Raw genomic sequence first — 27,022 nt, forward strand, 5'->3', positions numbered from 1 at the left:
ATATTTCTCGCTTTTCCTCTTTTTTGATGTCCAAGGTGTTATATTGGATCCTGTCCTGCTGGGATGAGGAATGTTCAGAGACTTTTAACAGCCATCTGTGAGCTCAAACTTCATACGTCGGTTCGCTTGGATTTGGGGTAAATCCTGCTTAAGGGTAAAATTGCCTTCATTCATATGTTAAATGTTACCAAGTTTACGGTGCTTGTATAAAGTCCTCAGAAAGACCATTAATAATACAAAGATCGGAAACAACAGCAAAAGTTTCAAATACGTGAATCGTAGATTATCATTGCTGTAAATGCAGATTATTTCAGGAACAAAGAAGAAAAATATATGATCATTTAGAGAAAAGTTTGCACAAATATCCTTGCTGTTTAAAGGCCGTGTCACACACACATTACATACGTTTTGCACATTTTTCTCATGTGACAGTTTGGTCTTTTGTTTTACATGTGTTATATGGGTAATGCATGTAAAGTGTTTCTTACGATCACCATTAGGCGATGTGCGCAGATGTCCGTCGAGGGTTTCGGCTGACAAAGCTTTAGCGTGAATGTACGACCCATGTAAAGCTTTTGTATTGTTTATAAAAACATATCAGGTTAAAATTATGTCAGTGACACACAGATAACTAATAAGTAATAAATTGCATATAAACAGTTCAATAATCATGGACAAGTTCATGTTTCACTCTGATTTTCGTGTTCTTTGAAAGGTTTATCTGTACTCTTCCTTTGTTTTAAAGTGTTTCCTTCGTGTTACGTCTGTGAAAATTTCACATAAAGACCACAACTTTTCTCACTTATTCCCAAACATTTAACATGCGACTAATTTTCACCCGTGCAAGCTGTTTGTGGAAAAATATATGAACTTTTCTGTCACAGAGAGAGATTGAGGAAAGCACCCAGGCGCAGAGAAGAGGAGGCAGGAAGTTGCAGGGGAACGGGGGCTTTAATAAACAAAACTACAAAACCAAATCCACTGCTTAAGCAGGCTAGAAAACTCCAAATACTCAAAAGGGGAGCCATCAAAGCTACAGGTGAAAACAATGAGGGCAGATGGGAACCAAAAGTAAAACTCGAACAACAACAACAACAAAACAGGAAAACCTACAAAATAAAACAGGAAGTTAAACTCAAAATATCACAGAACAAAGAAAACAACTACAACACAAAAGCAAAGAACCTAAAACCGTGACATTTTCTTCCTAATGTCTGTAACAAATGTTTCTTGTTTTAAGGCCAAAAATAAAAGAGAACTCGTGAAATAACAGAGGAATAAAGTCTGGAACATAACAGTTTATTTTTAACTTACTTAAGTTAACGATTTATAAAAGTTAAGTTATTCTTTCACATAGAACATCTTTTTTGTGGGGTCACTCTTTTATAATAATAAAAATAATGGATTAGATTTATCTGTGCTTTTCCAGGCGCTCAAAGCGCTTACATTGTGTCCATTATTCATTCACTCCTCATTCATACTTGGTGATGGTAAGCTACTGATGTAGCCACAGCTGCCTTTGGACAGACTGACAGAGGCGTGGCTGCCAGTTCACGCCTACGGCCCCTCTGACCATCACCGGGATCATTCATGCACATTCACACACCAGTGGAGCCACACTGGAGGCAAGGAGGTTGAAGTGTCTTGCCCAAGGACACAACAGCAGTTGGCTGGGGGGATTGGGGATTGAACCGCCGACCCTTTGATCTTTGGACGACCTGCTCAACCGCCTGAGCCACTGCCGCCCATCTAGTGGTTTTTGTTCATTTTATTAACTGTTCTAGTCCACTGACCTTTTGTCCAAGTGCTGGGAAGAAAATTCAGCAAGTAGCTTGATAACTTTTGTGACTTTCTCTATTTCCAGACTGGTTAACTGTTAAATAGCTGCGAGGGAATTTTTTCCCAAATTTCGCTAAAATATTGAGCAGCATTATTGCCAGACAAGTTCGCTGTGACATATTGCATGCAAGGTTCAGTCCTTTGGGTGAGGTGGTATTTTGGAGACAGACTTCTGCAAAGAGCTGACAGTGAAACTAAGAACTAGAGAACCTGTGCCACGAGCTTTTCTGAGGTCACAAGTACAAAGCTGTTGCGTCATCAAGTTCCACACCGATGAAAACATTGTTGCCACACGTTGTTGCATTTCTGAAATGGAAAGGCTGCAATGTTTCCCACAGGAACTCATGCTGACAACAAGCATTATTTTCCTTTTGCTCTAAAACACATGGAATGAATTTCACAACTACCCGCCAACGTTTGCTGACAGTATTTTTAGAACATTGGCCGGATGCTGACCCATTATTAGTGTTTTCTCCACAGAGTCTATTGTGTAATAAAAGTGAAAACAGTCATACAGGAAATCAACAAACCCCTTTAAACAGCTGCAGAACTGCAAAACTCAGTAGATTTTTATCAAAATTAGAAGTCAATTGTACTAAATTAAAGATAAACTGTTGGTCTCCTACAAGGTATACATGACTTTTATGTCAAGTTCTGGCTCAACCTGCACATGCATACCTATATTTTGTAGTTTTATCTATTATGTTTAAATTGCTGTAAAAACTGGTAGTGATTTTTCCCTCCCCACTGTGGATTAGCTCTAATGTATGGTAGGAAGGCCTGAGCAGGACTTGACAGCCCTCTTTTGGCTTCCACACTCAGTCTGTGTGGATTTCATGACCTGTGACAGTTGGCTGCTGCTTTGGACGGCTTGGGTATTCAATCAAATGCAAATTTACATAGCAAAGAAAGAAGGAAAACAGAATACAGAATTGAATTCTGGAAAAATGCACAGTGGCAAAGTGGTCAGCGCTCCTGCCTCATAGTGAGAAGGCCTTGGTTCAACTATGGGGCCTTTCTGTGTGGAGTTAGGGTTAGGCCTGTTCTCTCCAAGCTTGCATGGGTTTTCTCTGAAGGACTGGCACATATGAAACCAGGGTTTGATTCCCAGGGGACCCAATGAGCTTCATCCACTGTGGGTTATGGGCAATACCATTTGTGTACTGTCTAGCTACATTGCCTGTATTGGTCCCCAGCCCTGGATACAGGGTTGTGTCAGGAAGGGCGTCTGGCGTAAAAACCTTGCCAAACCAGCAGCCTGGCAAGGATATGTTGACAGGTGAACAACTTAGTAGTCCAAAAACATACTTCATAGGTTGATTGAACCTCTCGGTTTGCGTGATTGTGTGGCTGGCGACCTGTCCAGGGTGTGCCCCACCCTATCCCAAAAAGTAGCTTCAACAGACATCGACTGAATGAGAGAACTGGACCGGGGGAGGGACCTGTATGGGTTCTGTGGGCTTTTGGGTTTTCCGGGCCATGGAGGGACATATACAAGAGCAGCTGTACAGGTGGGTGTTGTAGTTTCCTTGAAGCTCGTGCAGCCATACATGACTGAGTTGTAGCTTTTTATTTCTCAATAGAAGTCTATGAGATTTTGTTTTTTGGGGTCAGCGCCCACTTCCTGTTTGAAACGCGAGAGGGTGGGGTCACACAGTCCAGTGCTAGTATACATCCAATAGTACGAATATCGCCAACTCTGTAGATTTACAGAACAAAAGGACACCTTCTTCTGTTAAATGTCTTGTTCTTTGCTACTTCTGGCACCAGGGAGCAAATTTCTCTTATGAGTCGCATTCTTTGAAGGTTCCCAACTCAGAAAGAGGACAGGCCAAGTCTCCAGCCTCGATCAACGTGACGGCCCCCATAGAAACTCCAAGACAGTATCCAGACTCAGGCCCCGGGTTTGGATCCCTTTACTTTGCAGAGATTATCCACTTTAGCAAGGGGTCTGCATCCAGGGGCAAACACTCACTGTTATGTTTTAGAAACAGGGTTACTATGATGTATTTGAGTGTTCACAGACAGGAATGTGCTAAAAGGATACTATGGAGAAAACCCACCCTGACTCAGACTGCAGTGATCCTGACTTGAAGAAGGAGGGATGCTAATTATAAATGTATTTAGTGAACATAGTGCAGAAGGGCTTTTCCTCACATCTGATCTCCATAAAGATTAGAATTGAGAATTTTTGTTGAATAGATTTCGTCTCCTGCAGACTGAAAAGATGCAAGTTGATCAGGAGGAAATGCCACAAGTAAGAAAAGGAAGGAGGAGGACGGTTTTAGGCGGGGATGGAGGTTATTGTCAGCACAAAGCATTCCCTTGTGGGACTCTGGTGGGAGGAACACAGGAAGAGGAGCTCAGTGGAGGTCACCGACCTCCTGCCACACCAAGACAAAAACTGGTCATGTGTGCACTGACGGATTTCACTCCTCTCTTTCCGAATGGTTCCTGCAACTGATTCGTGGTACAGTCAGAGCATGTTGTACTCATCAACAACATGCTGTAACTGATTTATTTGCTGATCAGCCTTCACAGATGTAGATTCATCAAAAGCTTGGCTTGTTGCATCAGTTTCTGTTATGATGGATAAAACTGAAACCCATTAGTATTATAAGACTGGCAAATAGGACGTAATTCTGGAGCAGCGCCATGACCATATGTTGTTTTGGAAGTCGTTTGGCTTTTTTTTCTCAACATGATGCAGATTTTCTCCTCTTTCCATTTGTTGGATCATCTTATTTTGACATTTATTTCTTAATTCTTTAAAGAATAGAACTGAAATGACGTGTTTTCACCTGAAAGTGGTAAAAAAAAAGAGAGTTTTAGCAACAACAAAACTTGTTTAGATGCTACTCAAGTAGGAAAATTTGCTCTTCTACATTTTTTTGCTCAAGTTTTATTGTTTTTGGCGTTAGTTCATGAGTGCTCAGTGTTTTTCTCGGCTTTATACAGTACACATGTGAAGGTGGTGAGCACAAGCATATCCTCTGCTTATTTACTCTGCCAGCTCACTTCCAGGACCGAAGCCTCAGGGGAAACATCAGACCCCTGACCTAACAGTGCAGGCTTTGACTGAGGGCATATGAGGTCTGAATTACTTCCACCAGAACACACGCTGCTCCTCTGCTGCCTCCCTTCTCCTGAATGTCCTCACCTTTCAATCATTTCTACCGTAATCATTCTTTCATGTCGTCAAACACCCCTAATTGTTTTTATTATGCTCTTTTCTTCCTGCCTGTTTAACATCATCGCTGAACTCTGCAGACCGAGCACACTCCCCCATTGTCGTACTCTTGGTTTCTAATTGCAGACTATGTCATCATAACACGAAACCCCAGACACCACAGACCAGATCATCAATGAAAAGTGGAGATTGAGAATGATTCAGCTGCTCACAGCTTTGTTGTGAAGCTCGTGTCTTTGTTTTTCACGCTCGATTTCATCAGGAAACACTAACCAGATTCTTGCAAACCAAAATCCAAGTGATTCACTTTTACAGTTCATGGCAGACTTTCAAAGTACTGTGGTTTTAGGTTGGAACCTCTCAGGGTTTGTGCAGTAAGAGCTCAGCAATTAATGGCAAGTACCAGTCATTGTCTGGCATGTCACTGTTGCTTGATTACATGAAGGAAATGCTTTTTTATTGCGTCCGAGCTTTGCATTCCAGTCATTCTATACAACCTGTCATCCTCCTAATAACTCTGATGTCATTTTAATGCTGTAACCTGTCCTGGGAGGACATTTAAAAAAAGAAGTCTTGCCACATAAGCCTGATGGAGCTATGTCCACAACCTTGTCCTTCTTTTGTCCACAACCTTCTTTTGCCTTAGAAGAAAAAACTTGTTTAAAAAAAAGGTGAGTAAATTATTCTGTAATCTGGCAGAAAAAAACCTAAATGGTGCTTAAAGTTAGTTATTTGTGAGTTAATTCCATGTTTGGCTTTTTTACAGACAGAAACATTTAGACAGTGGATAGATAAGAGTGAGCTAAAGCAATCGAGGGTGGAGGTCAAACTCATGATAGTTTCTTTCTAATGATGTGCAAAGTTCAGTTTTCATTCCAGACTGGAACACTTTGTAAAAAAAAAACACTTGTTTTAGAAGGAGAAGCATCTTCAGTTCCGAGCAGAGAAACGTCCTCTAAATCAATTTTTTAAAAATCCATTTGATGAACTGTTTTTCACAGTCATGGCCTGATGAAACCAGGATTTTTTCCAGCTTTTTGGTGGCCTTGAAACCACATGGATGTTAGAAAACTATGGAGTTATAGCAAGGTTTATAACTGTTCCTGTAGTCACAAATCCCTTGTTATATTACCATTCCAACCTCTGAGCTTCATGAGCATCATCAGCTTGGGCACACAGTTGTGCAAAAACAGGCCCCTTAGAAACAAGTAAAGAATTCTCACCCCATTGGCAGATTTTCTGTGAATAAGCGAAACAATCTTTATCGATTGCTTCCAAGAAGATGCTAAGTTAAGGTAATTTTGGAGTCTAATGCATATTTGCAAAAATATAGTCATGGAGGCATAAACAGAGACAACAACACTACAAAAGATTGGGAAATGGTCTAAACAGAGACAATTTTGTGAAAAGATGTCATTTTGTCCAGTTGATATCTCAGGTGCTAATCAGACAAAGATGGAAGATGATTGCTGCTGTTATTTGATCAATCTGCCGTTTTAACAAAAATGATTGGACCCCCATTACACACATTAATCCAGACTTAAAGGTCATGTATGTCTTTTCAAGATCTGGGAACAGTGGTAGGACAACGGTAGGTACTTCTCATTGTCATGGAAGAACAACTATAAGAGAGAAAGTTGCTGAAAGATTCTTGCGTCTGCTCCAAGTGTGAGAAAAATGAACAGGTTACTGCTCCCGCAGCTGGAGGTCTGTTGATCCCCGTCCAAAGAACACAGTGAGAAAATGCCAAAGGGAGCTAAGAGAGTGATAGTTTGAATAGGATGCCCCAGTGGAATGTAAACAATCCGTTAGTCTATCACATTTGGTCTTCGGTTACTTTCCACTTTGGGGAGAGCAGAGCTTTCTTTAAGGAAAAAGAAAGGAGGTGGAGCAAACGCAGTTGTCACCTCCACTCTGGAGTTTGCTCAGGTTAGTGTTCATAGACGGAAAATAATTAGCAGACCACACCCTGAACATGGAATATTTAACGGTCATTTAAAAATGCATAAAAATTACAGGTTCCTGTGCAGATAGACATGGACTGGCTATGACAGCATCAGCAGCAAAAAATCCCAAAGCACATTTTTATTTACAGGCAAAAAGTATGATCTCATTTATGCACACCTTTGAGCACAAACGGCTGTTGGATAATTAAATTAAATCCAGACACTGCACGTACAAATTATACTTTAAACAAAATATGGGAAGCATCTGTTCTTTTTTTTTTACCTGTTTAGCAAAACAACAGACACACTTATAGATGTAAATGCAAAAAAAAAGATTTCTCCTGCTGCTCAACTTTCCCTTGGTTTATCCCAATCTAAAGCTCTGTTCACACGGCCCTCAGCAACACGTGTTCAAGTCTGTATAAATGTGCTTAAATACCCATTTAGCACGCAAGTTTCTACAATAGTTTTTGGGCTCTCCATACAAAATCGAAGATGCGTTAAATGTTAAATCACGTCAGATTTTGACCAATCAAAGACTCGTATTCGGTAGTGACACATGGATGGCGTGCCTTTTAATTCACAGGAGTGCCAACCATTTAAAAATTGATGATGGCGGAGAAATGAATAATTGCAGTTCGTGTCCGGACGGAATTCTATGACACCAAGTCTTTTATATATCGGAAAAGAGCTGTGGAAAAAAAAAGCCTGGAGCAAGATTCACCAGATTTGCACCTCTTTGACATTTTGCACAAAGCTTCTTCCAACTATTGGTGGAGTAAAGGAAGACGAAGAAGAAGAAAAAGAAGCCCCTTCCTGTTTGTGCAGTGTGAAAACCTCCTTCTTCTTCATAATTTCCTGCCATTTCCTGAAAATCATCTGGAGAAAGTTTGTTCCGGTGAACTGGAGAAGAGAAACTACAGCAAAGTTATAATTAGAAGTTGGGAAAACTGGGACTTTGACCTTTAAACATTACTAACAGACCTAAAAGATATTTATCCCAAAAAAACACAGATATTGGAATGGTCATCTTTTAAATTTGATGTAAAACAATTTGTAAAATAGATGGAACCTGAAAGATATGCTGTAAATCTAAAAGGAATATGAAACTTGTAATCCATTGAGGGAAGAGAAAGTCAATGGTGGCAATAACGGTACAAGTTGAGTCTAAGTGAGACGAACTGCACCATTATGCGCACATATTCTCTAAGTGGCATTGTGATGGAGTGTTTTATGGAAGAGTTCAGAATCCAGGTTTAAATGCTCCGTCTAGTTTGAGCTTCACACAACATGAAGCAGAGCAAAGAGAACATGCCAACATGCTCATGTCTGCTTCTCATCACCTGCTGGAGGCCTGGGTTTTTAAGACACACACACCACTTTTTTCTCTACCAATGCATTTTTGGCATTTGCTTACATTCAGTTTGACTGCTCTGTCTAATTGCATGGATTCCTGTAACCTGCCCAATCAAAGATGGTTTATTGCCTCTGTTGTCGCTCTAGCACGCGCCAAATTTGAACCAGATCTTGAAGGTACCCGACCTGCTTTTGCGTCATTTCTTCTGGCTGCAAAGAGCCGCAGTTTGATTTGATAAGAGTAAACAGATGTGAATGAGATCAGAATCAGCTTTCAGGGCAGAAAAGCTCTGCCATACATTATAATTTGCTAAACATCATTGAAGCTCTTCCAATGGCATTGGGCCTGATAATGTGATCTTGTCAGATTTCTGTGTATTTCACTTAAAAAAGGCCAGAACCTCTGTTAAAAGCACAATCTCAAACCCTAATGTGGGACTCATCTGATTGTTGTGAAAGAAGTTTATGCATGAGAAAAATAAAGTTAATTCAAAAACAGGAACAACCCTGCACACAACAGTAGCACCAGGGATGGCCAGTCGTGCTTCAAAGGATAATTGACTCCAGTAACACTCTACTTTTCCCTACTGGGGATAGACGGACAAAAAGGTAGCATTAAAAAAACTTGCAAGTGACCACAGCACATCCTCACTTTTGCTCAAACATCTCACTCCTCTGCTCAATCCCCTTTTATCTTTTGATAGTATTGGAAAAAATGTGGTCGTTTTTTGGTCCATTATTGGACTTTTGTGACACCACTCCAGCAAGTTTTATGTCAGCACCTGACTGATTATTTACTCCACCGTCTCCATGTTTTTGACAGCAGTCTGGTATCATCTGGGATTATTCAAACCTGGGACCAAACTGGATCTTGGCAGTGATTTTGGTTGAAATATCCATCACTCAAGGGGACATTTAACACAGAAGGATTGAAAGCATCCAAGCACCAGAGAACCTGGGAGGTGGAATTACCGGGTCATAGGTAAGGGCAGCTGGGTCAGATGGAGACAGTCTAAACGCTTCCCGTCGCATTTACTTCTCCTGACTGAAGTGATCATGCTTGACAAGTCCTGACAAGAACAAGGACAGGATCGATATCTCAACAGTTACCTCACTAAAACATTTAGGCCTGTGCAAAGCTGTCCAAGCTCTTTGACTGTGCACTCCTCAAACCATCATTAACATGGCTGTAACTTGTTTTTTTAATTTGACCTGACCTTAACCTTGACTATTTATTCCCAGACTACTAGAGACCTGGTTTCTGTCTCTGTGGAACAAGAGGAAAGCGCTGGAGAGTGACGGTGGAGATGGAGTCCAGGCCTGGAGCTCAGTTCAACGTTTGTGGGTGACACATGGAGCAACTGGGTGCTATTATTTAGACATGAACTTGGCATTTTGGAGGGATTCTCTAGAAGCTTTTTTTGAGTTTCTATACATGTTAGCATTTTTTCCTCATGCTTCCTGAACTAAATTAATAGAAAAGAAACAGAAGAAGCTGAACTTTAGTTTGGCTTTAGTTTAGTTTAGTGTTAAAATGTTCCTAAATACTTTGACATGCACCTTATATTTATTGTACAGAATACTCAGAAATAATGCATTGTGTTGGTTTTTGTGGACATTTAACTACCAATAAGTTTATAAATATCGAAAAATCATATACATATGGTGAATTAAAATTGGTAGAAGGCACAGACAGAAAAACCCGGGCAATCACAGATCTCAACAGGGCCAAGTTTTATGGCAATCAGTCCAATGTCATTCAATCCAACGGGTAAAACAAACGATTCTCAGACCGAGGCACGCCAAGAGTGTGTCAAAACAAACTTTGACAGATCATTACTTTAATGAAAGGGATTGCGATAGCACATATGTTGAAAAAAAAGAAGCTTTTACTTTTGGCAATGCATGTGGAAACTGAATGTTTCAGATATCTCCAACTTAAAAATGCATGAGAAAGGTGTGAAGGAGCCACTGCAATAGAATCTAAAAACGTTTTTTTTAACGTTGTGGACAGGAAGTGCTTATCATTTAAAACATGGCCTGACAAAACCTAAGCCTCCATTAGCTTTTGCTTCAAGTCTTTGACCTAAGGAATTCTTTTTTTGTGTCACTTTGGCTCACTTGGTCATTCTGTGGGATACCTAAACAGCGGGGTTTGGGGAAAATACTTTTAAAGTGTAAATACAATTTTTGTGCTCCTCAAACTCTTTGGATTTCTAATCTTTAAAGTTAGCAGACTGAAGTCACGCTATATTTAATGCAGGACACACAGCAAGTGAGTGAGTACATCTGAAAATTTTATCAAAGCGATAGATCTGATAAACAGCATGTTTGAAGGCAAAAATGCCTAAATGAGGCCAAGAGAAAAGTGATATGAAACCCCTGCAAAGATCCTTTGGATAATAAAATTCTAGTCTAATGGCCAAAGTCTTGTGTGTCTCAGTTTTGACATTTTCCTGGAGCCAAAGTCAAGAATCCTGTTTTTTGTTTTTTCCAAGCTTTTAGACTGAATGTCAAGGTCCCCTCCCCTCCCCTTATTTTATCAGCTTCATTCATGTGTTGCTCAAAGCTTTTCACACCCATCATATAATGGAATCAATTTAACTGCATGCAGTAATAAATTTAACTGTCTTTCTAAAAGAGTTTTATGTGCAGTGAGTATTGAAACAGTTCACACAAAAGCAGCAAGATATTTAAAGATCTTATATTAATTAAAAACAACCTCAAAGGTTATTTCTTTCATGTAATATTTTTTAATCGACTAAAAAGTCAAAGAATCAAAAAATGTGCAGGAAAATTTCATAATAAAAGTAACAAGTAATAAAAATAATGAATGCGCTTTTTTGATTTGTGTAAATATTATAAAAGTCTGTTGATATAAAATAAGCTACATACTTTATAAGGGAGATGTTGAATCGTTTAGCTTTGTGTTTTTTTTATTTATTTATTATACATGTATTTATTAATGCAAAAGAGTCAGCTAACAGGTGGGAGTCCAACATCTGTGAAAAAAGAGGTCCAGATATCTGTACAATACTACATTACCAATGTTGTATGAGGATGTGGTTAATAACAGTCCGATCAAAAAGTATAATTAAAGTCATAGGATAATTATCTAAAAAGGCAAGTAAATTACGATTAAGATTTTAATCTGAAACCCCCCAAAAAGACCATTTTTTAACGGTACTAAACAAAGTGTGTCTTCATTTGCTAGTTTGATTTGAAAACATTTATTTCTAAATATAAAAGTTACAACAGGAGATAGAAAAAGCAAGAATTATAAAATTTTGATGCAACTTTCTTTTGAAGAAAAAAAAAAGGTGCGTGAGGATTGTGTTCTTGGTTCTTGTAAAGTTCTGTTTTTAAGTTTTCCCTGTCAGTCACACCAGGTTTGGATTGCTGATCATCCACAGCTGTCTTCTGCATTTATCTTAATTGCCTTCAGTGTATTTAAGTGTTTGCTTTTCTTTCTTTGTTTCTCAGGTCACCTGCTTTGTCACACTTTCTTTCAAGGCATTTATTTTTTTATGTAAAAGTTTATTCAATAAATGTTTATAGTAGTGATGGAGAACCCAAAGCTTTCTGAACCAAGTGAATCAAATTGTATTGAAATAGTTCAGGGTTGTGAAAAATTTGACAGACGGAAACTAGTGACATCTATTGACCAGACTACAAAATTGCATCAGAATGGAACAGAAAAGACCAGCACGCCATGAAAGAGTCATTGTGTGTTCAGTAATGTAGCAATAAGTTTTATGATTCCCAAAATCTGTTTCTTTCATAACTAATCAAAATGTAGTCGTCGCACAGTGATCCACAACAGTTTGAATCAAAAAACAATTCAAAAATGCAATTTTGACTGAAGTTTTCTAAATATATGCCCTCCATCATCAGAAAAATGCCAACAGAACATGTTAAAAATACAATTTTCATCAAAGTTGAAGTTTCTTCCACCAAGCCCAGTCTCTTCCATTTCTTTCCATTAAATAAAAATAAAATCATTCATGAAATCACCAACCAAACATCAGCTGGGAAAAGGTACCTCTGCAATAAGTCTCTTTACATTTTTCACAATTTTCTATAGAGGGATGTACAGACATCATGTATAATCCTGTCTCTGTAAATGTCCAATCTGAAGCAGATAGATTTGAAGTTTTTGCAGGCTTCACCTGCGTGGAGCTCCAAATATTAAAGAAAATGAACAGGTGGATTAATATTATGTTTTGTTGTGGAAGCAGAATAAAAATCTTTAACTTCGGACTCCATCCTACAGAAAGCAGCAATGGTGGTTTTCTGTTATCACTCAGAGAAAACATGCTTCTGTTCATGAAGTAAACCGATCTACTGGGGGAATTCTATATTTATACTGAGTAGTCTGTGTGTTTCTTCACTTGAGTATTATTGATGAGGTGAGCACTGGTCCATATCTGAAAGGGATTTGATTGTTAAAGATTCTCCAGAGGGGCTGCAAAACTCTACATATTATTCTTTTTTCTTTTTTTGGATTTAGTAGAAATACATTTTCCGTCACAGATAATGTATTTAAGGGTGACAAAGTTCATGTCCTTTCTGCTTTTGCAGACCCTGTTGTTTTGTTCTGGTTTCCTCCTGTAAGATGACGCAGACTAACCGCACTTGTGAAGGTCTAGAATATGATGGAATACAAAACTATAATGATCCCCGTGGGAGAGAAGGTTTGTTGTAGCAGCAAAAGCAGCAGAGAAGGATGGAAACAGTTAAAATCAATCATGTCTGCAGCGTTTATCACCATTCCCACGTTTGTTTAAGCTATGATGTTTTAAGGACTATCTGTTCCAGTAAATGAGCTCTGTGGGATATCCAAACGAGAGAATATCAGTCAAATGTAAGGGTGATTTATAGCTTGGTGGAGCCCATCGGGCCTCAGTAAGACAACACAGCGGAGAGTGTTTGGAAAGCGAGGGCAGACAATTAACTCATCATCACAATCCACTCTAAGTGCCACCACAGACAATACAGAAACATGTCATCCAGACTCATGTAAACACCCACGAGAATCTGACCGTAAAAATGGTTTGGCACGGCTGAAATGTGGCCACCAGCGAAGACGAATGGGCAAAACAGTAAAAAAGGTTGAAAACAAGTTGATTCTCATCACATCACAACCTAGAAATCACAGTGAAGGAGGGAGGGGACCTGCAACCATCCGCCCTTTGTTTATATGGTGAAAGCAACAAGTTTACATCACAGTACCAAAAAACCCTCCGAGCCCCTGTGTTATGTATATATCAGGGTTATCTGGGAGGAAAACACAGATCAGCTGCAGCAAGAGGAGAGCCCAAATTAACATTTTCTAAGAAAAGGCCCTTTTTTTAAAAATAAAAACCACTTTGCTGTTTGAATTGTAACTTCACCCAATTTCTTCACCCTCTGCATAATTTTTTTCTGTCTTCTTTTAATCAACTCTATCCAAATATCCTCATTTCCAAGGTTACTGCAAGAGGAGAGGTGTTGTGTCAGGTGGAATAGAAAAGGAGGTGGAAAAATGTGAAGTTTGTTTTAAAAAATCTTTGTTGCACATAGAGATTACCAGGGTTCACCAACCTTTTTGAGACCGAGGGCTATTTCATGGGCACCAAGTGGTATGAAGGGCGCCACTAAAAACCTCCTAGCCCCCCCCCCCAAAAAAAAAACAACACAATTTGAGGACTTCCTTTTGTGTGCCCTATTTTTATTTGCTCATTTTACACACAAAAACATGCATGAATTTTCTAGACTCGTATTACAGGGGGGGGGGGGGGGGGGGGGGGGGGGGGGGTCAAACTCAGTTGCAGAGGGAGCCTAATTTCAAAACAGACTTTAGGTTGCAGCCGAACAAGATAAATATTTATTGAACACACTAAAGCTAAACTTTTAAACCTTTAGAACTTTAACTTAATTTTAACTTTTTAAACATAAATGTAAATAAAAACAGACAGGAATATTAATCCTCACATTAATGGATTACTCAACCACCTCAACCTATTCTCAAAATCTTTACATTACATGAATCATAAGAATGTCCAGAAATTGTGTAATTTATTTGATCTATTTAAACTTTTGTAATAGACCCTTACTTTTAGTGATTATTTTTTAAGTTATATTTGTTTACATATTTGGGTTTTCTTTGTCTACCTTTATCTCAGAATTGATATTGTTGTCATTGACAGACATGCCGTGGTTGTTTGTTGAATATTTGCTTCAATAAAAAAAAAAAAAAAGATTTTTTTTTTGTGCATTCCCTGCGGGCGCCACAAGGGGTGCTCGCGGGCGCACTGGCGCCCGCGGGCACAGGGTTGGTGACCCCTGGATTAGACAGTCTGACAGACAGCCTTGGCCAGGCCCGGCAGATTTGTTCACTTTTGCATTTTTCCAAAAATGCTGTGAGTAGTGTCACTGGATTGGGATTTTGTTGATATTCTGGTGTATTTTGTCTCCGTTTCTATGCATGTTTTATTTGTTGCATATTCTGTAGATGTTTGAAAATGCTTTAGGGGTGTGTACTGGCAAGAGTCAGGCGATAGGATACATAACACGATATGTGTCTCAGAATACGATACATCTTCATGTACATGATACATCTAAAGACTATACTGGGACAATTGCTCTATATTTTTCAAACAAATATCACCAAATGAAATATTGTGATATTTTACAGAATTGATTTTTTTTCCTACACCCATAATTTCTGATTTTCTTTGCCTCCTATTGTACAGGTTCTGGTTCAAGTTAATTATATAAACAATTGAAGCTAGTTTAGCTAGTTTAAAGAATGCCAACACTGGAGCTAAAGTTCTGATGTTAAAGGGTTAATCACCAAAGATAGTTCTGTTGTTTGCATTTTTCATTTTAAGTTGAAAAACTAATGAACGAATGATACACAGACTTGTTTGGCTCTGTGCTTTCTGGTTCTTCATTATCAGATCCTTGTTTGTCATCACTTTTTGTCTCTTCTAGTCAAGTTTCAGCTTGGTTCTGGTAATTTATTCACACATAAGCTTGTGGACCAACAGGACAACCCAATTTTCTTCCCTTGCAGTGCTTTTTTGCAACACTGCCCCCAAGCTAGCAGCTGCTGTCACTGCAGGATGTTCACAGGAGGTTTGATTCTTGAGGGTAAGTTGATGAGTGAGAAAGATGCGGGGGATTCTGCAGGGGGGGAAAAGCCCCGGCTCCTCCAATGTGGACAACAGACAGCCAAAAAGCCGACAAGGACAAAAAAAAAACAGATTTATAAAAAAATTGTCTCAGCATTTTCAAATATCTGGCAATGGACTCGTCATACATCTGAAGCTCCACAAAAAGCAACCCATCAGTCTGGGTTTCCTTCAAGTCATCTGCAGAATCTATTTAAAGCTGATCGGCGTTTAAAAAGGAGCGTGAAGGAATCACGGCAAGGAAAATCCAACCTCATCTAATCCTCATCCTTCAGCTCCACACATCTCTGGCTGTGCCAAGAACGGAACAAGACACAGAGCCAGTTAAGGTCTAGCCTTGACGGTAAACAGATCACATGTTTTACCGTCAAGCATCAAACTAGTTCCTCATAAAAAAAAAAAGTCCTGTGCCAACAATCAACCCAACACACATCTCATTGTCAATGTGAATTGACCCTTTTCTCATTGTATTTCCACATATTTGATTCAATATCAACCTCAAGAGACTCAATGTACCGGTAATAAATAGAAACAGCATCAAGGAGCCAATTTTCTTTGAAATCCTTACCCACAATTCTCCTTGTCTCTTTTGAGTTCTGTTTTTCCGTTACACAGAAAGCTCTTTGAAATGGTGATTCATCACTTTAGCCAATTCTGGTCTTTGTCAATACTGTTAACAGCCTGCTTTTGCTCTAAATAGATGCGGCGCAATAAACCCATCTGATCAAATCGTCGCCTTTGTCTGCTTTCATGTTGCATTTCAGGCCTGACTCCCTGAGACTGCACTCAAGAAAAGGAAATTACCAGCCAATAAACTTTACGAAAATGTAACTTGTCATTTCAACCAAAAAATTTTGTGTTTGTAAATCATATGTGAATGAATCATGTCGATTGTACATAAAAATAATCAGTTTAATTGTTACTAATTTCAATCATGTTGATCCAACATGATTCCATTAAATTGGATTATGCCTGTAGATCACCTGGGGAACGCTCAACATCGCGGAATGCCTGAACGCTGCAGAATGTTAACCCCGTCCACGTTGAGCCCGTCTTCTTCGCATTTTACAAGTTTCATGTGCAATGTTGCCACCTTATGGGAAGTTAAGGAGGGCATAGTATCATTTTGTTTAACCAACATCTTTCAAATTATGAAGGATACTTTCCCTCCTCTACTGTAGTTCAATCAGAGAAAATGCAAATGGAGCCAAAATGTTGAAAATCCGTTCAGGACATTTGGAAACTGATCAAAATGTTGCAAAATATAAAAGGGGATAATAAGAACCGGATGGGCATAGATGATACTAAGATTCATCTGACTAAGAAGAAGGGCTGAGTCACTGACGGGATGTACACAACACACCAAAACCAGGAAATGTGTTTGTATTGTTACCCCTTTCAGGGAACAAGTCAAGTTTCCAAGCAACAGAATTCCAGATGAAATTGCTGAAATGACTCGGAAAAGTGGTTTACTGATTCAGACCTTTCCGTAATTCATGAACAAATATCCTCCCAAATGTCAGCCACTCGTCTTGCCAAACAATATTTCAGTAAATTACTGTTTTGAGAAAGACCATTCATATTAGTGAGTAGAGGTTGCACAACTTACCTTAAACAAGTGCCATTCTTCCCGCCAGCTCTGACACAAGGATACTCCACAGTCAGGATTTTGTTATCCGGACACTCCGTTGTCCTGAGAAACACATCCCGGATGGGAAAAAGAGCTGATGAGATTCAATGAAATTCCTTTTAAGTAGTTCTAAAAATACACGATCACAGAAGTGGCTCCAAAGGAAAAAAAAAGTTGCACAAAAAAGTATTTCTCAGCCGACTGTTGAACCGCACACAACACTAACAGTTTTTAAACATCGTGAAAGTTGTACTAAAAAGGATGTCTTCAATGATAAATAGAATTTTTTTTTAAAGAAATGTATTTTTTGTATTAAAGCAATTAATAAACAGAACTTTTTGGGTTATTTCATCAGCAGTACAGTAAAAATAAGCGCTTTTAGTTTGACTGCATCATGTTAGCTAAATTTAAACCATTTTATTATTTTTTATAAGAAAATCTTGGAAAAAATTAAGAAATCTTATAAAATCAGCAGGTAAAAGTAATAAAAAAAAAAGCTTTCCTTTTCATCTATGAAAGATTTTTGGAAGATATTAGGTGTACAGCTCTATAAACCAGTGTATAAACTGTGACTGATTTGTAATCTTGATTAATCGTGTGTCTAAACTTTGAAAAAGTACCACCAAAGAACAGAAGGTAATTGGATTGTGAATCAAAGACTGATCCAAAACTAAAAAAACGATCTAACATAAGTGTTAACATGACAGAGTACAGTTGTGCGAGTATAGTCTTACAATCTTTATTAACACAGCTTGCAGGAAAGTCGTTTATCACAGTGAAAAATGGTTTGATCCCACTGTAACAGAATCCACAGTGTTTGCTCCACACATTGTAATCATAAATCTGAGAGCTGCCACACATTCTTCTGCTTGGTGAAAAACATATAAGCCATTCCATTATTAGGGCTAAACTTCATGCACGTCAGTTTGCATCTTAGTGGTTTCCCGTGACTGTTGGGAGCATGTGCTCCTCTCTCCATCCTCTCCTCACCTCCTGACCTACCCTCACTGGGCACCTTAATAGCGTCTGTCATGTTATGTCTAAGCACAGGCAACATTTGGCTTCCTGCTCTGAGAGCCTTTCCAAGCTCTTGGAGTTATGCTTTCCACGTTTCTTCACAAATCAGATTAGATTAGACGCGCAGCAGCGGTTCATCCAGGGGACTCTTCTTTGACAGCGCGCGCTCTGGCTCTCTGGCTGTGCCACGAAGAGCAGAGAGCAATAAAACAAAAGCTAAACTCTATTACAGTTTTTGGCTCTCTGTGCTTATCTGACAGTGAAGTCTTTGTTTTGAGATCTAATCAGATGTCCAAACAAATTCAAAAGAGCGTGCGCTGCCAGGACTTTTGCAGAGTTTTGGTCCCACTTTGATCTTCTGTGCCAAAGGTTTTGGTTTCAGATGAAAACCTCTATTTCAGTTTTTTAAATAGTTTTGACAACTACTAAACGCTTCACGCCATAAACCAATTGGATAAAATGAGTCCCGTGGAGGGATTGGCACTAACAAAAATATATATTTATATATTTATATATATTATCAGAGATGTCACTAAGTTCTTACCTCGATGTGTCCACGGAGAACGTTGTCCTGATGGAGCTGGCACCAGATTCCCACAGGAAAACAGCACAAATTGCCCCCAGAGGTAAAAGAGTCGCACCATTAATCTGACCCATGTCCTTTTCTGCGCCACGGGACTGATGGTTTCGTCAAGTGAAAAACATTAACATCCGCACAGCAACACCTTTTTCATCTGCCATTGACCCGCGTGGGCTGTGCTATCAGAATATCAGAAATCCTTGTCAAGCATCCCGCAGATGTGACGCACATGGAGCCTGCAGGATTACGACGCTGCGCAATGCGTCCGGAGCGCCTTCCTAACTTTACGCACTGAGGCAGAGACCCCTTGGAGAGCTACTGAGGGGTTTACAGCCCGATGTGTTCTCACTAATCCCCGTGGATTTACATTCCTGCCCCCCAAAGAAGAGACCACACTGCACTCAGGAGACTGCCCCCCTACCTCCCACCAGCGATGACTGTTTGGACTGAAGACATGATTTATGCAAAGTGAAATACATTTTATTTGCCTTCTGTTTTTATTTTTAGAGACTTTCTCTGAGCTGAAGGTGAATGTGGGCACCGGGGGCGCTGTTACTAAACAAATACAGGAACATTACGCAGCAAAACCCAGCAAGAGTTCTCAGAACTTTTTTTTTTCATTATAAACTTACATGAAGAATAATCATAATTATTAATAATTAAAGGCAAGCACTACAATGAATAAATACTGCATAAAGTGCACAATATATTTTTAATTAAGTATGAATGCAGAAATGTTGTGGAAATAAAAAGGAATTCTAAAAAATTCACAAACCTTTCTTTGAGTTGATCAGTAAGTTATTTTTTCCACTTTTCCCACTTTTTAAGTTTGCATTACTATTTTGGAACTATCAGATATAAACAACATTTGTGTTTCGTTCTTCTAAAAATACCTGGCCTATTGAGTGAAATACGTTAGGTGGGATTTGGTTTCACCTGCTAAATCCAGTCAATTTCAAATTAATAGTAGTTTTCATGTTTACATTTGTAAACCAGTTCTGTTTGGGAGAAAATCTTTTCACGTTACTAATTTAAAACACATTCAATTCTAAGTAAAACAGACAAAACAGTATAAATAATATTAATGTGACTTTTTGCCTGAAAATAAACTGTGATGATTCTGCACCTGGATTTAGTTTTGTCAGTTATCTTTCTTGGTTCTGGTCATTTTTTCTTTTTGAGTTCTCCTCCTGTCAGTCACACCAAGTTAAGGTTGATGAACGTCCACAGTGGTCTTTGTTTCTGTTAATTCCACTCAGTGTATAAAAGTGTCTGGCTTTTAGGTATTCCTTGTCAGGTTGTGTCATCTGGTTGATTCTCCATTGTTTTTTTTTAAATAAATGTTTAGGTTTCTGCCACCAAGCCTCATCTCCTGCAAATAGTGTCCTGTACCACCAGTCCTTAACATACACAAAGCAAAATAGCTTTCAAAGGAAACTGATTTATGGATGTCTTGATACTGGATTAGTCAAAGCTTTAAACCTACTGTATCCCCTCAACTCAATTTCCTTGTTGATCGGATTATGCCGGTCCTGAATCACCTTAACTTGACTGGCACATTACTCGTTCTCCACCAGGCACAAAGTCTCTCCTCTCAAACCTTTATTTACAACCGCATAATGAAACAAAAACTGTCGAAAGCCACTAAGTGGCATGAAAAATCTATTAGGAGACCACAGACATAATGACTGATAATTACAAAAACACAAACCACAAACCGCATTTACTGGATACAATCTCATTTGGGTATACAAAAGTGCAAGTAAACAAAATTATTGAACACAGATTTTGGTTTTGTTTGGTTGGTTTTTGCTTGCTTATTAGCTAACATATTGTTTTCCCAGCAGTATTTTAACATAAACAAACATTTTTTTAATCTTGTTTTTTAGTTTTAAAGTTGGAAATTTGTCAAAATGTATTATTCTATAAATATGTTTTGCGGAAAAACTGCATGCTGTTTAATTTTACATTAATAACACAATTTAGATACAATTTTAACTGTTTTATTTATTAGGTTTTACACGGTTTTGAAAATTGTCCAGCCTGTATACTAAGGATTTTTTTTTTAAATTTTCGAATTTAACTGATGTCTTTATAAGTACCTCAGAATTTTATTTTAATGTCAGAAAAGCACTGAAACAATTCAGTATCACTCTTAGAAAATACAGTTAAAAGTGTTACTTTTCCAAATTTCTCCTAATCCCACCAAACATCCAACTATGTCTCTTTTTCTCTAATAGCTGACAGAGTTTTTGGCTTTTGCTCTTGTTACGAACCGCTCTATAATTTTCACCAACATGTTTGCTCGTGGGTCGAATTCAAGGGGGTTTCCAACCACATTTTCGTGCTCCAAAACGGTGGCGGCTGTGGACAGATTATCTGAATAATGTTTTGCTTGAGGAGTGCTCTGAACTCAAACTATTGGCTCAGATTCTCTGTAAATTTTTCATTCAACTGCTGGCATTATGTCCTTAAAATGAGAGACCAGATCATTCTTTTTAAGCTTGAGGTGGATAGTTTTTCATTTCTACAGTTGATTTGCACCTTCTAAGACCAATTCTTGACAAACATTTTTCAACAAAAATGTGATTCAGTGGCTGAGAAAAGTTAATACTGAGACCAGAAAGTTTGTTGGTTTAGTTTTATAGTATTCCAACAAAGTTGGAGGATCCAGAATCCCTTAAGTCTTCCTTTTTTGTGTCCAAAGTCTGATCTGTCTGTGGTTTTTGCAAGTAACCAAAGAGTGTTTTTTTGGCCCGACAAAACCAGAAAGTTCAGTGTTATGCTGACAGACCTTTCTTTGGTGCAGATCTTGGTGTTTTCATTGGTTAGAAGAAAAAAAAAACCTACAGCCAGCAAGAAGAGCGTTTGTATGACTGTACACGGAATAAAACTGGGTCTAAAAGTTTTAAATAATCCCCAAAACATATCAAAACGGCAATAAAAAAAATTAATTTGTAGTGTTATAAGAATGGAGAAGTAAGATATTTGGATAGGTTATAACGGTTTTCAGTTTCTTTGCCTTTGTGTTTGGTTCCTTGAATTCTGTATAGGTTTGAGTTACTTCCTGTTCTATTTTGTAGTATTTCCTGTTTTGTTGTTGTTTTCGAGTTTTACCTTTCCCTATCAGTCCTTAGTGTTTCCACCTGTGTCTTGTTGCCTTGCATGTATTTAAGTCTTGTCTTTCCCTTCCTCCTGTGCTGCTCCATAGTATTAGGTCTCCCTGTTCATGTTCATGTGTACGTGTATTTGTATTTCGAGTTTCGAGCTTGCCTGCCATATGCAGTGGGTTTGTTTTAGTCTTTTGTTAACATTAAAGCCCAGGTTTCCCCTGCAACCTCCTGCCTCCTCATCCTCTCTGCGCCTGGGTACTTCCTCAAACTTCCCTCGTGACATAGGTGACATTACTTTATAATTTATTTAAAAATGTGGTAACTAATGCAGCTATTTACTCAAATCGCTTGGATTGATAGATCTTAACCGTTATGTCTCACATTTAAGATTAGACAATAGGGCTCTTTGTGTTCACGTTTCAGCGTTTTGATGATAGAGCAAAGGATGACAATACAAATAGAAAAGTTTCAAATGTTTACACAATTTTGATTCATTCAAAAAGCATGTATGTGAAAAGGGTAAATCAGGTTGTCATATGTATAATGTATATTAACTGTGAATAACAGTGCATGTAAATACAGGTGTATTGGTGTTATTGTCATGTGTCTTGTGTTGGTCACTTTACATGTCTTTGCTTAAGCAGGTTTCTAATTTTACTTTATTTTATAAATAAGCTGTTCATCTGAATTACAGGATAAATGAGTAATACAAATGTATTAAATATATTTTCATAATGTAGTATTTGAAAAATGTACGTAAGCCACAGAGTATGATGTCAATTGGAATATCAGTGGCAGGATTAAAAAACGTTTTACTCCTTCTTAGCCTATTTTATTGAAGCATATTGCATTCACTTAAAATAAACAAAGATGAAAAAAATGGGCTAGGTGTGCAGGAAACCAGGGTTTGATCGTCATGGTGCACAGCAACGAGCTCCATCAGGGTCGCCTTGTGCTGGTCCCCACCCCAGAGTAAATACAGGGTTGTGTCAGAAAACCACCAGTCCAAATTGTTGAAAGCTGATTCCTCAGGGATAAGCCGAAAGGTGTACAAAAAAGTAATTTGCTTAATGACTCAATAACTTAGTTTTTTTTTCAATTTCTATTTTGTTTTTTTACCAAGTTTTCTTTGTATTCAAATCCAAAATACTGCAGGTGGAATCATGAGCTGAAGACAAAGGTTCTTAAACATTTCTGTCTTTTTTCACATCTTCAGGTTCTCCATCAAACATTTTAGCATCAACAAAGGTGTAATTGTGCCGTCGACTGAATGCAGCTCTGTGACTTTGTTAGGACACGTTTGGTTAAAAAAAAATTCCTAAAGGTGGATGGGCTGGCGGTGTTTGCTTCCAATAAAAAGAAAAAACAAGCTTTCAAGTAGAGACTGGTTATCTATGCATAGTAATTATCCCCCCTGTATTATTGTTTTTGTAAGCATGCATGCAATCACACTCTGATTGCTTGAGAAGCGAGTTTGCCACAGGCTTTTAGCCCTTGACTTGAGCTGCAATCTGATTAACCCACCACACCATAGGCAGCTATTTTTCTTTCACTTTTTATTAGCAACTACAATGTTCGCTGTAGAAGGCATGCTTTTTATTAGCTCCATGAAAATATGCCTTTCACAGGTCTTTATTAATGCTGCACAGGAAGCTAAGGGGAGGTTTTGTTTTTATTGCTCTGCTTGATGTATGGCTAATAAAGAACAACATTAATATACATCAAAAGTGCATCTGGAATGAGCAATTGAAGGAAAACAGAGCCAAGATGTACAACAATGCTGACAATGTTTCATAAAACATGAAGAGAAATATAAATATGGCAACCCTGTGATACATTTTGGAGACACATGAGCGATGCTGCATGAGGAGATCTCCAAGAATGTCCACACATGTCAAACAATTTGTTTTTTTCTCAGCATCATCTAAATATTATGTTGAGTTTTTCTCCGAGCGGTTTCAGCTTTCTTCACAGTTAGCAATAATTCACTGTAAAGAACGGAGAGTTACTGTGTTGAGACAGACGCTACCGACATCAGTCATCTGAGAGGAAACGACAGCACAGTGGTCAGTGGACTGTCCAGCCATGTTAGGTGAGTCTTTAGGTGTGCACATATGGGAGGTAGGGCCCTGCTCTGTGGAAACAGCTGGTTTTATTCACTGCAAATAAATTGTGAGAAGAGCAAATAGCCTCCTTTGCCTTAATTTCCTCTAGAATCAAATCTTTTCTAATATGTAATGCAGCATTATCAGATACCTGCAATGGGAGGCAGCTGCTGGAAACCATGACTCTGCGTCATTCTTACAGATTTAACACATCTGCAGGATGATTTGCCTCCAACATGGCAACATATTCTGGTTTTGCTTTTTATTTTTCTTATCCTGGCTGGAAAATATGTTAAAACTTAAGAACAGATGAGATTTGTGGCAACATTTTGACATGTTGGAGAACGAAATTGTACCATTATGTTATTGTAATTAGTTACAAAAGCAAAAAGAAAATAATTTCTCACATTTAGAGTTGGTTGTGTTGTCATTCATTTGTATTTTACAAGAGCTTTAAGATGCACATTGTGTTATCCATTTTATTTTGATGCGTATCAAAAACCTTTCCTCAGATTTTGTTGGAGAAGATATTTAGCAAAAGAAAATTTGTGCTAAATTTGAAATTTGAATTCGAACTAGAGACCCACTCCAATGAAAATGTTTTTTTTACATGTTCTTGTGGCATTTCTCTGATGATGGAGGACATCCATAGAGATAACTAAGCTTAACACTGCATTTCTGAATATTTCTTTCTTCAAATGTGTGTGAATCAGTAGCAAATGAAAAGAACTGCTGCTTGAAAAAGACCATATTTGTGATGTAGAAAATACACAGCTCCTTGCACAACTAGATTACGTCTAGAGTACGTCTTCTTTTCCTCATTGGAGCTGGCGTCTGGCTCAAACCTGTACAGCTGGGTAGCTTCAATATTTGATCACCATTTTTTTTTTGCACTGGTAATGTTCAGTTGGAGGTGTGAGGGGCTGTAAGATAACGGTAGATTGTGTAAACAGATGGCTTTTGGGAAGGGGGCGGGCTTACTACATGCAAACTATCCAGCCCACAACTCAGACATAAACTGCTGCTGCTCTGCAGAAACTATGTCCAACAAAACAAAAATCATCCTAAACATAAAATAAAGACCGCTATAAACGTTTTTGCATGAGCCCAAAAGAGCAAAAGAGGATTTAAGTGAGTCTTGAAAAAGGAGGTCATTTTTGGGATTGCATGTAAAGATTGAGAAAATTCATGAGTTTCCTGGAACATTTTTTTCTACTAATTTTGCTTTTTGAATGGGTATTCTTCCTTCACCTTTGCAAACAGAGTCAGAGTCAGACTTTTACAAAAGTTTAGCTGTTAACGAGGTGTGCAGACATACATTTTTAATCATCTGACATGGTTTTTTTTGTCAGTTTGCTGGGGTCAAACAGCAAAAAAGCTAACAGAATTAAAACAAACATAAAATAAATAGATGACCATGTTGTTAAAAGCAAACATTTTTGAAAATAAATAAATAAATAAACCATCTACCAGAGAAGTCAATCTGTTTGAAAAGAATTGTGAACACTGACAACATTCACTGGCTCCTGCAACAACACAAGTATGTCAGAGTTTATTTTATTGTGCAGTAATTATTTCCTCATTATGGCTTTTAATCTAGCAGAGCAGCATTACATCAACACTGGGTTTACAAAAGACCCTGAGAGCTACCAGAAAGATGAGCTCATGTCAAACCGCCACGCACACTTCCCTTGTTTTTACAAGTGCGTCCAACAGACACATAGATCATTGAGATGATTCTTCATTTTTTGGCAGAGGTCTTCATCCCTCTTGTCATGGAAATACTTTTTTTCTTAATGTCAGCTGTTAACTGTTCTTGTCATGAAGCCTTTGTGATGTTATGGAAGGAGCATGCTTTAAATTGCTCTGAATCTTGTGTGCGATGACATTCCAGAGAACCAGTCTCATTGCAAAAATCCCTTTTGGGTCAGACGCACAAAACGGATCCATCATAGTCAGAACTGTGGATTCTGGAGTCTCCTCTCTAACTTGAAGTCATTTATATTTTTTTTCAGGTCTTGGTTTGTAATTGGTCAAGAATAGAAGTTAAGGACTAGATCTTATATATGCATTGCAGAGATTTCACATAATAAAATTGAGCCATGGTTCTTCTGGGATCAAGTAAGTGCACAAAAAAAAAACAAACACAACAACATCATTCATCTCTCATTGTTCGCTTACAATCCAAAAAAAAGAAAGAATCTTGTAAAAAGCTTCAAGGATGTGGCAAAGCCAGTGGAAAACATTTTCTTCTTTTGCTTTACAAGATTTGGTTCTCTGTCTTTCCAAGTCCTTTTCAGAGCTGAAAGGCACACAAGCCCATGAACTTTGAGTTATCCAACTCATCCCAATCTTTCACCCCCTGGATTCTTTGGCTGATACCAAATCGTAAATGTCCGATCAATCCTGTCTTGCCACAGCTCCTTTTGCAATTCTTCTTTCCTTCTTTGCAATAAGTAAAATTGTCCTTTTCCTCTTACCAATTTACAAATACTTTTTCTTTGTTTTAAAAAACGATCAAGTCGAGTGAAAGTAATGGAATCAGTCATCGGGGAAAAATGAACCCAAAGCTAACCCAACTTTACTGCAGCTCCTCTGGCTTCCACAATTGGACAGCTTGAATTGTTTGTGGCAGACTTTACTTATGTAAAACAAGTTTCTTCATCCTCAGATCCCACTTCTCTCATATTTTATCTGACAGATCAGCAAAACAGGTTTTTATTGCGGACCATTTGTCTCAATTTCAACCATACACTTTCAATCAGATCGAGATTGTTTCTGGACTGTTTGCTGCATGTCGGACCCTCTAAAGTTCCATCACCCTCGTTTTACGACCAAATGGAGGAGAAAACTAAAGAATATAAATGAACGCTCTTGTTTTTATGGACTGGTTTCTTTGTGTAAAAGCATTGGACCTGCATGGAATAATCTCACCTAATCATCCATGTTAGGTGTTTCTTCTACCACAGTCACAAACACATGTTGCAGTTTTTTTCTTCGTTCTACATTTTTAAGATTTCATCTAAACTGTTTTGTGCTTTTTTATCCATCCTTGGTTTGCCTGTTTGCTT

At 38.3% G+C, this 27,022-nt stretch overlaps 1 protein-coding gene across 1 annotated transcript in view; it reads right to left on the reverse strand.

The window, feature by feature from the left end:
* The window catches only part of LOC101160641 (collagen and calcium-binding EGF domain-containing protein 1), a 30,744-nt gene extending 11,631 nt beyond the window's left edge, over positions 1 to 19,113 (reverse strand). The window contains exons 1-2 of the mRNA XM_004067508.5: positions 18,698 to 19,113; positions 17,116 to 17,199 (exon numbers count right to left, since the gene is read on the reverse strand). Of these exons, the coding sequence (XP_004067556.1) occupies positions 17,116 to 17,199; positions 18,698 to 18,810 (197 nt within the window). The 5' untranslated portion in view covers positions 18,811 to 19,113. The remainder of the gene's footprint in view (positions 1 to 17,115; positions 17,200 to 18,697) is intronic.
* Between the last annotated feature and the right edge of the window lie 7,909 nt (positions 19,114 to 27,022).

This window comes from Oryzias latipes, chromosome 3 (genome assembly GCF_053564925.1).
Source record: "Oryzias latipes strain Hd-rR chromosome 3, Olatipes_Hd-rR_3.1".
In the NCBI taxonomy this organism is placed as follows: domain Eukaryota; kingdom Metazoa; phylum Chordata; class Actinopteri; order Beloniformes; family Adrianichthyidae; genus Oryzias; species Oryzias latipes.